Source organism: Heterocephalus glaber, unplaced genomic scaffold, assembly GCF_053883595.1.
Source record: "Heterocephalus glaber isolate CG9 unplaced genomic scaffold, H.glaber_assembly_v1.0 deba00000122, whole genome shotgun sequence".
Taxonomy (NCBI): Eukaryota; Metazoa; Chordata; class Mammalia; order Rodentia; family Bathyergidae; genus Heterocephalus; species Heterocephalus glaber.
Genome location: NW_028258138.1, coordinates 14,696,425 through 14,712,268, shown reverse-complemented (window position 1 = coordinate 14,712,268; position 15,844 = coordinate 14,696,425). Strand labels below are relative to the sequence as shown.

The 15,844-nt window shown below is 39.6% G+C and overlaps 1 protein-coding gene across 4 annotated transcripts; it reads right to left on the bottom strand.

Annotated features, from left to right (window-relative positions):
* Nucleotides 1–9,326: 9,326 nt before the first annotated feature.
* Nucleotides 9,327–15,538, bottom strand: Rwdd2b (RWD domain containing 2B). Of its 4 annotated transcripts, none has more exons than XM_021256139.2 (6): nt 15,288–15,453; nt 12,243–12,391; nt 11,498–11,724; nt 11,315–11,382; nt 10,828–11,190; nt 9,327–10,204 (listed from the first exon to the last, which is right to left on the bottom strand). In XM_021256139.2, the coding sequence occupies exons 3-6, from the start codon at nt 11,702–11,704 to the stop codon at nt 9,970–9,972; spliced, it is 873 nt and encodes a 290-aa protein (XP_021111798.1). In that variant the 5' UTR covers nt 11,705–11,724; nt 12,243–12,391; nt 15,288–15,453; the 3' UTR covers nt 9,327–9,969. The 4 variants fall into 4 exon arrangements, with proteins under 4 accessions (XP_021111798.1, XP_012926733.2, XP_004842304.1 ...); XM_013071279.3 differs by lacking the exon at nt 15,288–15,453 and adding an exon at nt 14,122–14,275; XM_004842247.4 differs by lacking the exon at nt 12,243–12,391 and having other exon boundaries at nt 15,288–15,538.
* Nucleotides 15,539–15,844: the final 306 nt, after the last annotated feature.

The window sequence follows — 15,844 nt, the reverse complement described above, 5'->3', positions numbered from 1 at the left end:
GAGTTCGAGGCCAGCCTGAATTACACAGCGAGACCTTGTTTTAAAAACATTTTTTTAGTACTAGACAATTATTCTCTCTAAACTTCTCCCCTTTTATTCTATATCAAAAGTATTATGTGCAGTTTAAAAAAAAAAAGTAATACGGCAGTTTCCATGGAAAGTTAAAATGTACAGATCCTGTTGTAACTTAGTGGCTCCGCCTTAGAATCATTCTAGAAAATCATAAACACTTGTGTGGCTGGCCATTTCTCATGTGCATACACTGTCACAATCAACTCCGTGATGATGGAGCTCTGTGAACTAGTTCTCTATCCAGGTAGCTTCCTTTTAAACTTCATCAACAGGGAAACTAGAGAAAAATTGGAAAGCAAGAGGGAGAAGGGCACAGCTCTGCTGGCATTATTCCAGTAGCAGCCCCTCAGGTTGGCAGCAGCACTTGGCTTTCATCTCCATCTTTTCTCAGTCACAGAATTGGTCTTACTGCACACTTCAAGGGTACCAGTAGCAACCAGGCAGCGCTCTGAGAGTGCTCAGTACTGTTGTGCCCAGATTACGAAGTCCCAAAGACCACCAGGAAGCCGATTCCGATGTAAGCACACGAGGGCCGTTTATTCAAGCTTGAGCAGGGGCTCCCAACCGTCACCGACGCAGCGGATCAGAATTGAGAGCCCCGAGTTCCAAATTAGCAGGGTTTTTATTGAGATTACAGCACGCTTCGGTCATTAGCAGCCATATGATTGGTTAACATTTAGCAAGTATGAAGTGTAGAATTTTGATTGGCTAGGCTCATTGGGGGTTGAAGGGGATTACGTTTAGGTTTTTACAAGAAAAATGGGGACAAAGGTTAGTGGTCTACTATCACGTACTGATGGTCAGCAGACATCTTGACTAATGGTCATGACCACCTTGTGTGGATAGTCAGCACGTTAATAGATTGCCCTATAGATAGTGGGCCCGGGACACTTGTTTCTAGGGCAAACAGATGGCTGAGTAATGAGCTTAGGAATCTTGAGTTACAGAGCATGTCTTTTGTCCCAGATTAAGCACATTTAATCATTAATTTGAAAGAACAAAGGAGACTGCTCCATTTTGGACAAAATGGAGTCATTCTGGTCTCACATTAGCAAAATGGAGTCACTTTTGGTCTCACAGTACTAGCTCCATCAGACGCCTCTCCTGAGCTCCTAATACAGCCAATAGTGCCCTTCCTCAGAACCCCCCCCCGGGGGGGGCAGTATCATGAGATTCCTTATTTGAGCTTCAGAGGACCAGCAAGAGCCAAGCATCACTGAACTGAAATTTTCAAAAATCTTCTTCAAGCTTCTTAGTTCTGATTATCCCAAACTATTCTTTTCTTCCTTTCATAGCTCTAGAGATAGTAGCTGCTGCCTGTAGTGATGATCTTTGTGTTACGTCAGTATTCTCTTTTAGCTTCTAATCAATTCTATTATTGAATGCTTTCTCTTCAAATCACTGAAGTGCATGCTCAAGGACTTGGGTTCAAAATCCCCACTCTAAGTAAGTGAATAAATAAATAAAATGACTTTTACTTTCCTTTGACCTTGTCTGAAAAATCCACACAAAGAGACATATTGCAGAATTCTCACTAAAACTTTGTAATAGAAAGGAAATTGTAAACAGCTTAATCGGAGAATAGCTAAATAAATGGTTGGGATCCAGATTATCCCCCCAAAAGTCTCATTTTGTTGAAGGCTTGGTTTCCATTCATTGGGATTTAAGGAACTGAATTAGTCATTCAATGATGAATTCATGGCTCATCAATGAGGTTACTAGGAGGTGGGGTTTAATCCAGGAAGCAGTTCACAGGGCATGCCTTTAAAGGGAAAATATTTTCTCTGGCTCTTTCCAGCCCTCTGCTTCCCAATTGTCATGAGGTGAGCAGCTTTCTGCCACCATGCCTCTCTGTTGTGATGTTCTGCCCTGCCACAAGCCTACAGTAATGGAGCCAGCTGACCATGGACTGAAACATCTGAAACCATAAACCAAAATAAGCTTTTCTTCTTTTATGTTGGGTATGTATTTTTTCCTGGAAATGGAAAGCTGATCAATATAGTATTCTTTAGGATTTTAGATGGAAGTTAAGATGACTGAAGTTCATCTCTACATACATAGGAATAATTCTAAGACATTCTTAAATAAAAAAGAAATGAATTATATGTATAGTATGAAACCTTTTGTGTTTTTGATCATCACAAAACTATTATATGTGTCTTGTATGGACACATGCATATTATGTAAACACACTGAAAAAAATCTGCAATGATACATACTGATCTGATAATTGTACTTACTCCTTATCAAAAGAGGTGGCAAGGAAAGAGACTGGGGTTAGTAGTTATAATCAAAGGAAATTAAGTCTTGTTTGTAAGACTTTATTTTATCCAAGGAGAATACATTCATGTATTATGTAATTAAACTCAAATATTTTGAATAATTCTTATATCATGGCTACTTAAAGCGCCGTATCCTCATTCCCAAGAGTTATATAATAGAGTTCAACAGTATCACTGATAATTTGAGTGCCACACATTAAAAATGCTACAGAAACGAGAGATTAGCATGTATTTTAGTAATCAGAAAGACTTCCTGTATGACAACTTCAGCCCAACACTTGGACAAAATTAGGGAAAAAAAAGAAAGGAAAAATATTCAAGACTAAAAATAAAATGGAATATAGAGACAGTGAATCAAGGATTAGTGTGGATTTTGGAAAGAGCAGACAAGAAACTTGCCTGACTTCATTATAGAGCTGTCAAGGAAAAATAACTTGAAGGAAAGATCAGGGTGATGCTCTACCCTTTTTATGAATTAGTTCCTAAATTCTTCCTGTCCTTGCTTAGAAATATCGAATAATTTCATTTTCTTCTGTTCCAGGAACACTGCCTATCTTTCCTAGCGTTGGACCCATCTCTCTTGATACAGTCACTCAGCTACTCAAATCTCCAAACAAATCTCTCTTAAGTCTTCCTAGAGAACCATTCTATAACTGGTTTGAGAGCTTGAAAATATATTGGTTATTTAACAATTCTTCATGCTTCTATTTTTGACCTAGACTATACCCTTTAAAGGAGAGGCTGTCTTAAACCACTGCAGTCTAAACCTGATGCCTAAGTGGATGCTCACAAATTTGATTTAATTGATTTATACAATGTTTCAGAAATCAGAATTGTTCATATCAATACATTAGATGACAAAAGAAAGAAAACATTTCTGGACAAAAGAACATTAAAAATGTTTAGTTTTGTCAAAATACAAATGTTTTATGAAAAAAAATTTCAGTGCTTCTAAAGTTAAGATTTGAAACTGTCTTCCTCATTCATGATTGCTATAGTCTCAATTTCATAGATCAACAGTTTTGCAACAGAATTATAGCCTTTTCTCCCTAAGAAAACATTGTGAATGTCATACAAAAAAAAGTCTGATGTTAAAATAATCTTACCCATCCAGGTAAGTTTCTGAGAGTGGAAATCAAACATCCAGTATGACATCCTGTATGACAACTTCAGCCCAAAGCTTGGGCAAAATTAGAAGAAAAAAAAAGAAAGAAAGAAAGGAAAAATATTCAAATATATTCTGCATTCTACTTTTTTTTTAACTTTTTTGATTTTTAAACTTCTATACCAGAGGACATTTGAAAATCATGACCACATCCTATGGCATGTAAAAATAATTCACTTGTCTGAAATTCACATGATGTCCTGAGTCCATTCACATAAAATATTTTTCCTCTGGGTATGATGGTACATGCCTGTAAACCCAGCCAGTATGGAGGCTGAGGCAGGAGGATCACATGATTAAGGCTAGCTTGGACAACATGCAACATCCTGTCTCAAGATATTGAAGGGAGGGGAGGAGAATAGAAAAAAAAAGAAATAAAGGTACATCATGTACAGGCACAAATTCCCTGTGATGACTGTGATCATTATGTATATCTCAACTGTACCAACAAAATTAAAATTAAAAACAATTTTTAATTAAAAAACGGGCCTGAGAATGTAGCTCAGTAGTAGGTCCCCTGGGTTCAATTTTAGTAAAACAAAAATATTTTTCCCTTTAAAATTGAAATTTTGCTTTGCTTTTCCATTTCATTATGAGTTGTAATGTATGAAGACTTGGGTTCAATCCCCAGTTACAACACTCCTGCAAATTAAAGCAATATATAGGTGTCCTTAGAGGAAGAAGACTACAAAAACTTATTCCAGGCATAACCAGGGAGAATGGTGGATAGGATATCACAATCCAGATGTCAATTAAAATCTAATAATGTGGGGTTGGGGATTTAGCTCAGTGGTTTCACTGCCTGTCTCACAAGCGCAAGGTCCCAAGTTCGATACCCGGTACCAAAAAAAAAAAAAAAAATCTAATAATGTAAACCTAATGTGCTTCCAACCGAATTCTAAGATTTTTTTTACACATCATAAAACTGTTCCAAAAGGTTACCTGAAAGAATATATATGATACAGCCCAAAGCACTTTGAAAACCAAGCATAAAAATTTTGTATTCTACCAACTTTAAAATGTGAAATATTGTCATAACAATCCTAAAAGGCTGCCTAGGAATAAACAGTGAAATAAAACAAAAAATCCAGAAATAAATCTATATTCAGGCTGTGATAAAAATGGCATCTCAAAATTCTGAAAAACATGATTTCCCCAATAAACACCATTGGTATAGCTAGTAACCTTTTTTTGTTTTGTTTTGTTTTGGTACCGGGGATCAAACTCAGGTCCTTGGCACTTGCAAGGCAGGCAGTGACACCACTGAGCTAAATTCCCAGCCCGACAGCTAGTAACCTTTGTTGTGGTGGTGGTTTGAGGTTTTCTGAGACCCAGTCTTGCTGTGTAACCCAGGCTGTCCTCCAACTCATTATGTAGTCTAGGCTGGCCACTGAGCTCTCATCCTCCTGCCTCAGTCTCCTGAGTGGTGGCATACATGAACTCAAGTGTGATACCACACTCAGCAACTGATTGATTGCCCTTTGGGGAAAATAAATTAAACACTTCATGCAACACCCTGATGAACATTAAAAATGAAGCCATAATATGTCCTAAAAATACAAAGGCATTTATGGGCGTGCTAAACACCTTCAGAATAAGGTTAAGACTGAAAAAGAGCAGGACTGCAATTGGCAGAAGTACACAAGTGGACTTAAATTACACTGCAAAATTTTATTAAATTAAGTGGCATGATTATGGCTGTTCATTGTTTTATTCTTCTCATCTTTTTTGTACAAGGTGAATACTTCATAGAGAAACAGGATGAATGCTATTTTACAATAAGATTCTTCTTTTTTTTTTTTTTGGTACTGGGGATTGAACTCAGGACCTTGTGCTTGCAAGGCAGGTGGTGGAACCAGGGAGCTAAATCGCTGACCTACAATAAGATTCTTTATAAAACACAAATAAAATATTGTAAAATTATATATGTATGTGTTTAAATTACCCTGGAATAGAGAAAGGTTTCTCAATGCTCCAAAGACAGAAAACTGTAAAGAAATGATTGATTTAAATACATTAAATTGAAAAGTGGTTTTTTTTCTATAAAAAAAACAAGTAGACAAACTTGGGAAATATTTGCAACATTAACTAACATTTTTTTGTTTGTTTGTTTGGTTTTTTTGGTACCGGAGATTGAACTCGGGACCTTGAGCTTGCAAGGCAGGCGCCGGAACTGAGCTAAATCCCTGGCCGGAAACATTTTATACGCCATTTAAAATTTTATAAATATTTTAAGCCTGTCTATATAATTAAAATAAAAGATAAAGTGACAATTGACAAAAGAAATGCAACTGACCAAACTGATTAAAATGTCAAATGTAATTGACTAAAATGATTAACCTACACTTAAAGTCAATGAAGATAACATACAGCAATGTTAGATTTTTTCATCTATTATATTGGTAAATTAATAATCAATGTTAGTAATTATCTAGGGCGAAGAAAATTTCAGAAGCAATTCAATTCTAATTTCTCAACCTTTCAGAAGTACTTTTGTCCAAACAAATATATTGTTCATTGTGAATTTCACTTCTATAAATGTAAACAGAAGAGATAATAATAAATGCTAGTAGCGTTTTGCTGGTAGAAAAAAAAAAAGACAAACCAAAACCGGAAAACAATATGACCTCATGATCAAAACAATGAATTGCTGAACTGAATTAGACCGACAAAAAAATCCCATCTTGGCCAGGACAACTCAATCTAATACATTATAGTATTTAAAAATATTGAAAAATATTTAATGTCACAGAAATGTTTATTACCTAGGGTTTACTAAATAAGGTAGATACAAAGCAGCAAGGAGGATTTGTGTAGATTGAAAACATAACATGTATGCAAAACTATATTAGAAAATAAAATGTAAAAACAGTTTGATATTGTCTTCTTAGGTACTGGATTATAGGTGATTTTTAAGTCCAATTATGTCCACATTTTTTATAATGATGATCTTTTCTAATAAAAATGTCTTATGTAGATGGCTGGGGGGAGGCAGATTTACAAAATTCCAAATGTGGAAAGTCCCTGTGGGGAAACACTGATAGCTTCCATTTCCAGGGTTCTCTGGGTAAAGTCCGGGCCGCCTCTGTGGACTATGAGGCGCCAGCCAGGTTCCCCTGCACTGGGCACCATTCCTCCAATTTTTACCCCTGCAGCAACCTCTAGGAAATCTCAAAGGAATGTGGTTTTAGGCCTTTTTTTCCCCCCGAAAGATAGTAAACGTCCAAAAATTTAAAATCCCATCTTGGGCATAGCAATACACGGCGTGACGACGAGGTGACCACAAGCTGGGGCCGTCTACTTCTGCCCAGCGGGGGCCAAACTCTCATTCTGTCCTCGTCAGACAAGGCGCATGCGCGCAGGCTCACGCGCGCCCCCTCTCGGCGCCTGGTGGCAGAACGCGGGGCCGAGAAGGGAGAAGAGTGCTGTCAGTCAAGGTCTGCAGCTCCAGGTGCTACGATGCACCCGTAGGAGCCCATCTTCCAGGCTGGGCTGAAATCTTCCCTTGCCTGGCTCTGCCCCTGGCAGGGGTTCGCCTTTGACTTTTAACCCAGACGCCAAAAGACGTACATCCCTCTCCTGATCCGATTGCATCAGATTGACAGATTGTGTTTAAGTGAAAGGCTCCTTGCGTCCCTTTGCAGAATTTTCAGACTCACTACTTAACAGTTGTACTCTTTGCTAGGGGACAGGAAGTAATACCTAAATTCCTTTAACTCTTGGCTGCCTGGCAGTTTTTAATGGAATTTCACCAACGATGTATTTTTGGTGGATTCCCGGGATATACATCTTACTAAAAAAAGTGTAAGTTTTGATTTAAGGGCTGAAAAGTAATCAGTTCACAGCACAGATAGTGTTTTTATAAAAATGTAGTTTGCTTTAATAAATTAATGTGCAGGCAACAAGACTGGGTTTGCCTGTTATTCAACATTCAAATAATTTGGAATTTGGGGATTGGTTTTAGATTTCGTTTTATAGGACTTTAAAATATTATTTGTAGTGTGTCATGGTAGCCCACACCTGTAATTCCAGCACTCTGGAGATGGAGGCAGGAGGATGGAGGGGAGTTCAAGGCCAGCCTGAGCCACATAATCAGTTTGAGGCCAGCCTGAACTACACAGCTAGACCATGTATCAAAAAAAAATTGTTACTTTTACAAATAAGTAAATGTACCAACTCCCTATGATGAATGTAATCATTACGTATTGCAAATTTATATTAATAAAAAATTTAAAAATTGACATGTAGCCAATGTTTCCTGACTATGCTTTTGTTTTCTAAAGAAAACCGAACTTTAAAAAATGATTTGATTTGGGATTAGTAGTTTCAAGATTTATCATTATAGATGATCCCAGTTCAAGTTACTATAATAGATTAATAAAATGACAAATTCTCACCATGGAACAAATTCATACCCAATCATACTGAACAATTTTACATTTAACAGTATTATCTATCAAGTATATAATTATTGGTAGAAGTCTAAGAAAGCTATATTGTTTGTACTTTAACATTTAACTACATTTTACAATAGCTTTTATTATGTCTTATACAACATAGGCAGGACCATCTAACTTTCTATTTCCTCCTGATGACTAATACTTCTATCTATTTTCAAAGGTATTTGTTAATCAAGAGGTTGGAAAATCCATACTTCTCTCACTATGTCTTTTTTTTTTTTCAGTACCAGGGATCGAACTCAGGACCTTGTGCTTGCTAGGCAAGTGTGGTAGCACTGAGCTAAATCCCCGGCCCTCTCACTATGTCTTAATATTCATAAATATTTAAATTTGACAAGCGGTCTGTCTTAGGAAAGAGAACTTACAAATCTGCTTAATTGTACACAGCAATGTCTCTTTTACTAGGCTAATATACAAAGACTGAAAGTTTTGTAGTTTAGTTCTGCCAGAAGTAGTATGTACATCATCTTGTCCTTTGGGTGGCTTCTAGGGATGTCAGATTTTACCCAGATCTCATAGTGGCCAGAGAAGTTATAACTCTAGACACACAGCTAGTTGGGGCTGGCTATATCCTGGCAGCCCGGAAAGAACTTGTATTTCCAGGACAAGTGACAGGGCTACCAAGAGGTGGACAAGAAAGGGAAGAGTCACATCAGCATGGGCACTGTGCTGATTCTCATTTGTATTTACCCACCTTTTCTTTTCTTTTCTTTTCTTTTTTGGTACCGGCAATCAAACTCAGGGCTTTCCAGATAGGTGCTGCATCGCTAAGCAACATCCATTACTCACCTTTAAATTTAATATCTACCCATTTTACCTTGCTCCATTTTATTCCTTCTGACTTCTACATAGTATTACATTATGTGCTGTATTTTACTTAGAGATTCCCTCAGAGATAGGCATATATTTTGCTTCCAACTAACAAATACAATGTATTGTCTCACTTCAACTCTACCCAAGTGTGACTCTTCAAAGAATAGCCAGTACATGGTAGCAATCTGAGTACTAGAAATTAGTAAGTATTTAATAAATGTTTTTGGAATTGATTAATGGAGGCCTCAAAAATCAGGCAGTGTGATTGGATTGTAGGTCAATTTACCAAATATAAATTCACAAAAGCCATTTCCAGAGTGAAAAGTTTATCAAAATCCAATTTGCCAAAAGCAGATTCTCTAAATTACCAAATGTGATGAACTGGTGAGCGAGAAAATGAGAAATGAGCTGCAAATCTATTTAAGAAAAACTTCATGATTTGTGTACCAAATGGCTAACATAGATACGAAACTAAACCTTTGAAAAACTCTGTTTGATAAACTAGCTTTCAACCACTAGTGATGAGTACGGAAATTTAAACAAAGCTGGTTTTATTTTATAGTAAGAAGTCTAGAAATTGCCAAGGGCTGATGTTGTGTCAGCAGCCCAGCAACATGGAGTGTGACATCTCTGTGAAGCTCCGGGTCCATCCTCCCATTGTGGCTGAAAGGACTGTTCCAGTCCCAGCCTTCACTTTAGTATTTGTGGCAGGAAGAGGGAGAAAGATGACTTAGGTGCATGTATCATTTTCATCTCGGAAAAAATGTTTTCCCAGAAATCTGTCAGTTGTGTTTTCAGGGCACCAGTGGCTGCAACAGAGGCTGGAAGGGTGAGCAGACAGCCTTCAGGGTTCTTTAGTGAAGGCAGATTAAGATGAAGGGTATGGAAAGCAGCTGGCAAGGTGGGCCACCAACATATGTAATTAATTTGTCTTTCAAAATGGGTAGCTTATATGTCAAGAAATTTCTATTGATAAACTAAAGACTATACTTTGAAACTCAGTTCTGATTTCAATCATGACTTATTTTTTACAGTTTCATTGAAACTATCCTATTTTCACGTTTTATTTTTTCCTCCTACCATTCTAGAACGGGATTAAAACTAATCTTTCGAGAGAGTGGGGGAAAATAATCAAGAGGCCAACAGCTACGAAATACTTTCAGCCACTCTTCCTCAGTCACTGTCCCTCCACACCAAAGAAGATCTGGAAAACATCCCCACATCCTTTGGCATTTAAGAACTGATACAGCTGACCAAAGTCCATGTGATTTCCTTTGGCTCCATTAACACTGAACACTTTTTCCTCAAAAGTGGAAAATTTTCTTTGTCTTTTCATTTCATCATCTGTACCATCAAAAGGAATGTCTTCTCGATGACGAACTAGAATTCTCTTCCAGTTTAATTTTCGGAGTCTGAAAGAAATTTTCAAAGCACAAATTTTCAAAATGAGTTGTGTGTATTCTAAAGCACTGAAAAGAGCAGTTATCAGTGCCTTTTTCTGTAAGTAAAGAAGTCTACTTTTATCTCAGAGGGGTTCATTTTGATCAAGTATGAGTCTGGTCATGATGCCACCCCCATACTCAATTACTACAATTATTACAGTCACCTATCAGTATTCTAGAAATGTGGAAAACTACTCAAGGAAATTCTCAGAAAATCGTTTAAACTATCAGAAGAGAAATGAGAAGACTAGTGGTAATTCTAATGCTTCTAGAAAGTCCAATTTCATAGGCTGTAAGTTTACAACATCAGTAAAAGGAGGGCAGAATCAGATCCATGGAAATGGATGGGATTTTAGTATCCTGGGCAGGGTAGGGGGGAATGACTCCAACAAAAATTTGGAGAATGTCTCCTACGAGGACCGTGTAAGGTGAGGGGTGTAATGCTGGCTATATGTGATTTCTGCCTTACCCACTGACTTGAGATTGAATTCCCATGGATATACACCCTGTGGGACATACATATTTCCACATTTCTAGTACCTTCTTTTGTATTATGCTTCTTGATATGATTTACAAAATATGTGAAAGCAAACCTTGACCAGAACTCTTCACAGGCACTTTGTGGGCCTTCCACACAAACAACACCAGGTTTCCCAGGCATGCTGAACCCAGACAGGGAAAGCTCTTTTGTCCACTCTAAAATATTCTTTCTCTTCCATTTACTGTAGATGTGATGGCTGTAGATCCAGAGCCTCGTAAGAATGAGATCGGCTGGCTGGACTGTACTTTCTGTGGTGGGGGAAGAGAGGGCATCTTTGCTGACATAACCAGAGGCATGTTCTCGAACCCACTCTGTGGCATTCAGTACACAGACATCTCCAAGACAATTCTTCTTCAAGTAAGCAGTCAGATCTAGGTTCAGCTGAGATTGCTGCAACCTACTTAATAATGGTGATCTGATTGAAGAGACAAGGAAAGAATTTAAATCAATTTTTTTGGAAGACAAAACAAACTTAAGAATTGCTTTTGTTCTGTGACTAATTTTGACCTCTAAAATTGGCCAGCAGTTCTGTAACATACCTGACGGTAATTTCAGGCAGGGCTTCAGGATATTTAAAGGGAAGAATGCAGGCCAGAGAAAACATCACCTGATTTAAAAAAAAAAAAAGCAGCAGCAGAAGGAAAACAAAAGAAGAAAGATGTTGTAAGACTTGTTTTAAGTCTTGATATGTTTTAAGCCTTCCAAAAACAAAACTGAGTTACCATTACTTCCTCAGATATGTGCAGGTTCATATTAATAGTAAAGTAAACTTTTGAAGATCGCCCTTCCATTGTCCTCTTCTCAACACAGTCTTTCAGTTCTGCTAAAGCCAGCTGGTCATTGACTATGAGCTCACTTTCACCAGGGAACATACTGGCCAGCAGGTCTAACTCCGAGAGTTGGGCCTCTGCCTGCTCTATTGCAGTCATTTTCGGGCATCTGTAAGTTTCTAAGGAGGTAAGGATAAGAGAAACAATTTATATGCACAATCTTGGGAGAACTCAATCGATCACCATGGGTACTTAGTATAAAGGTATTTGATTTCTTCATAAAAATGCAAAATTTAGCTGGATGCACTGGGTGCATTCCTATAATCCCAGCACTCAGGAGGCTGAGGCAGGAAGATTGCCATTAGACAGTTCATCTGACATTTCCACCTACAACAATGAAAAATTTCATTGAAATAAATTATGTGGTCAGAGAGCTATAAGATCCTGCAGAATGGGAAGAGACAGAGGTGAGAGTGTGTCTTCACTCTTCCTTCCCCACTTCTGCACGACTCTGATAATGATTTTGCAGGCAGCCCTTGCTCTCTGGCTTCAGCAGGCCTTGTGGACCTAACAGGTTTATTTGAACTTGGCCACCTCTCTGTAAATAGCCCTTTTATTCAACAGTCTCTTCAGAGTTCCAAAGCTGAGTGTGGGCCTGTTTCTTGCCATTCTTTGGCTACTCCTAGCTGGACTCTACCTCTAATGTTGCTCAGCTCTCGCTGCACAATGTCATCACCATGACCTCATGCATTGCTCCAGCAGAGGCAGAAGGAGGCAGGCAAGACGGCATGGACTGTTAACAGGAACCAGCTCATGGTACTGGTGGTTGGGCAGCAGTGCTGCTGGCTGGGAACAAGGAGTAGGACCGTGTTAGACTTCCACAAGGAAGGCAAGTGGACACTCTAACAGCTACCCGTGGAGTGACTTTATCCACAATGCTACTGCACACTCAGCGGCACAAAAGGCCACCATTCTGAGAGTGGATCAATCATCAAGCTCACAGAAGTGTGTCTTTCTCCTCACGCAGGCCTACTTGGTTTCATCCAGTATAGTTACAGCATTTCTTTAATGTTAGGAAATGGCATTGGCCAGTGATTTAGCTCATTTGTTAGTGATAATTTAAAAAATTGTTTTTGAGACAGAGTCTTACTATGTAGCCCAATCTGCCAGGCTGGCCTTGAAGACAAGATCCTTGTGTCTCCACCTCCTCGGTGCTGGGATTCATGTGTGTGTTATCATGCACAGCTTTCTAAATTTTTATTTATTTTTTCAGTACTAGGGATTGAACTCAGGGCTTCAGAATCATTTTTAATTTTGAGACAGAGTCTTGCTAAGTCACTAAGTTACCCAGGCTGGCTTTAAATTTACCATCCTCCTGCCTCAGCCTCTGGAGTAGCTGGGATTACAGGTGTGCACTAACACAGGTGTGCACTAATTACAGGTGTGCACTTGTTATATGGTACTTTTAAAGAGCAAAAAAAGTTATTTTACTCAGAAATTTATTTATTTATTATTTTTTTTGGTACCAGGGATCGAACTCAGGTCCTTGAGGTTGTGAGGCAGGTGGCGGAACCACTGAGCTAAATCTCCAGCCAAGAAATTTAAATTGCTTACAGGAGATAGTAATTGTAGAGGGTTTTGCTAAAAACACATTAAGCTGAGTTATGAGAGTGACTAAATGTGGGTGTTTCATTCGTGAGGATTAACTGGAAAAGAAACACTCTTGCACACATTGGGCTGTCTCCACAGACCAGAGTATGAATTACTGTCAGCACTTCATTCCTAATCCCAGTGTGCCTTTAACTGTTGTCCTTAAGACACCTTTTACTAGGTTGTCAATGCTATGATGAGGAAAAAATTACAGAAGGCATTTGGTGGTTAAGTAGGCTATTGAAATGCTGAGTAACACAAAACAAGCTTTACAGGTTTCTCTAGGTTTTTTTAGGGTGGCCATAGCTACCTGTTATATATATTTTTTCCCCTTTTGAGACAAGGTCTCGCTATCTAGTTCGGGCTAGCCCTGAATTCACTATGTAGCTCAGGCTGGCTTCAAAATCAGGGCAATTCTCCTGCCTTACCAAGTGTGAGGTTACAGGCATTCACTGCCACGCCCTGCTGGCGGCCAGGATATTCACGGCTATTATCCCAGCACTTAGGAGGCTGAAGCAGGAGGATCAATGTGAGTTTGAAGCCACTCTGGGCTACACAGTGTGTTCAAGGCCTGATTGACTTATATAGTGAGATCTTGTCTCAAAAAAACAAAACATAAAAAGTTTTTTAAAAACACCCCAAATATATGTGCCCAATGAATAACTTATGAAGATTGACAAGTAGGGCATGGTAAGACACACCTGTGATTCCAGCGCTCTGGGAAGCTGAGACAGGAATGCAAGTTCAAGTCTAGACTGGGCAACTTACTGATTTAGCAAGACCCTAGCTCAAAAAAAAAAAAGACGATTTAGGAAGATAACGAGGCTAAGAAATAGCTGTGGGATAGAAGTGAGATTGAACACAAGGTTGTCAGGAGAAGGGACTGTGGGGACTCAGAGGAACGAAAAAGGAAGCCAGGTATTTACCTAGGCAGAGCTTTTCTGGCAAAGGGAAGAGCACGTTCAAAGGCTGGGAGGAGGAGGGCGCAGGGTCAGGTGGCTGGAGCAGAGTAAGCTCGGACAGAGGAAAGAAGAGGAGGTTGGTGAGGAAATACGGGGTAGTGTGTGAAAAATCTATGCGTGCTACTCTAGAGAACAACATCAGAGAAATCAGGGAGGGCAGAGGAGGACTGCAGTGACCTGGTGGCAGTGATGGTGGATTGGGATAGCAGTGGTAAAGGCAGTGTAATGTTCAGGCTCTGGACACAGAATATAGAGCCAACACGATTTACTGATGAACGACATGGAGTGGATAAGAATGACCTCAATGGTTAAGCTACTAGAAGGATGGATTTGTCATTTATTTAGATGAGGATGACTGTGGAAATCTTAAGTTGGTTTCCAACACATCAATAAAGTGCCTATGAAGGCAAATGTTAGGGAGAGATGTCCAGAAGGTACAAATACAATTATAGGGTCTACCACAGATTCTGCTGGAGCTATAATCTGGGGAGTCACCAACACCTTAACCCCTGCATCATTTTGCTTAAAATTATCCACGGAGTGAGAGAAAATGGGAAAGGGTTCCATATGAGTTAAGGGTCTGGAGGATGAATTGGAACACAGGACGCAGCGACTCATGCACGGACAACTACGGGAGAGATGTCACAACTAAGTCATTTACTTGACAAATTATTTTCATTGATTGTATCAGTTCCCCAAAGAAACTTTCCAAGAGAATTTCCGGACTCAAGGTTTCAGTGATTGCTGTAAAACTTTAGTTTCCGGAGTGGTGTCATTTCTCCTCGCAGATATTTTCTATTTCTCTCTTTAACGCCCCCCCCCAAAAAAACCCCCAAAACAAACAAAAACAAAAAAACAGCAGGGCACATTCCCTATTGCCCAAACTGCGGCACCCTCTAAAAGTTGTCCTACACACATGCGCCGTCACACCTGACACCTGATTGGGCCCGCGAGCGTTCATAGGCGGAGCCAGGAAAGGAAAATTTTGACCAATGAGCAGACGGGCAGCGCAAAGGAAGGCGGTGCCATCGCGAGGGACAGGTCCCGGATGATGGTACTGGACCCCTCCCTCTGGCCGTAGAGACTCCCAGTCCCTCTTACCACTCACTGGTGCCCCATGGAAAACTCACCTACAGCGGTGGCTGCCTCACTGCCGTAACCCCAGGTTTCCTGGCTACACGTAAAGCTCTTGAGACAAAATCCTATAGCAAGGGACCGAAGCTCATAAATCATTCCCCTAGGGCGACAAGGGGGAAATGAGAGCGCTTTTCCAGCTGGCGCATGCGCGCGAGTCCCGGAAGCCGGAAGTGAACTGACCTCTTGGCGGACTCCTAGTCATGTTTTCCTGGGGCTTTCAGTACCAGAGTTCATTTACTTGCTCTGTGCTGCTCAGTTGCAGTATTCATTTTTACACACTTCCTTCCCAACCAACATCGTTGTCATTTTCCACCTGCTGCTGCTGTCTGTAGACACTGCTTAGTGGAGGCCTGGGTTGACCCATTAAAGCTCCTTGAACGCGAGCATGGTTTCAGATCGGTGTAGGCAGGTGTGTTGGGGAGGAGAGTAACAAAAATAATCTTACGTGTACAGGGCAGAATTAGCGTAACCGAAACGAAAAATATCCCTGTCTTAACTATGCTCTACAAGTAACATTTAAGAAAGATAACCGCCTAGAGAACTCCCAGCC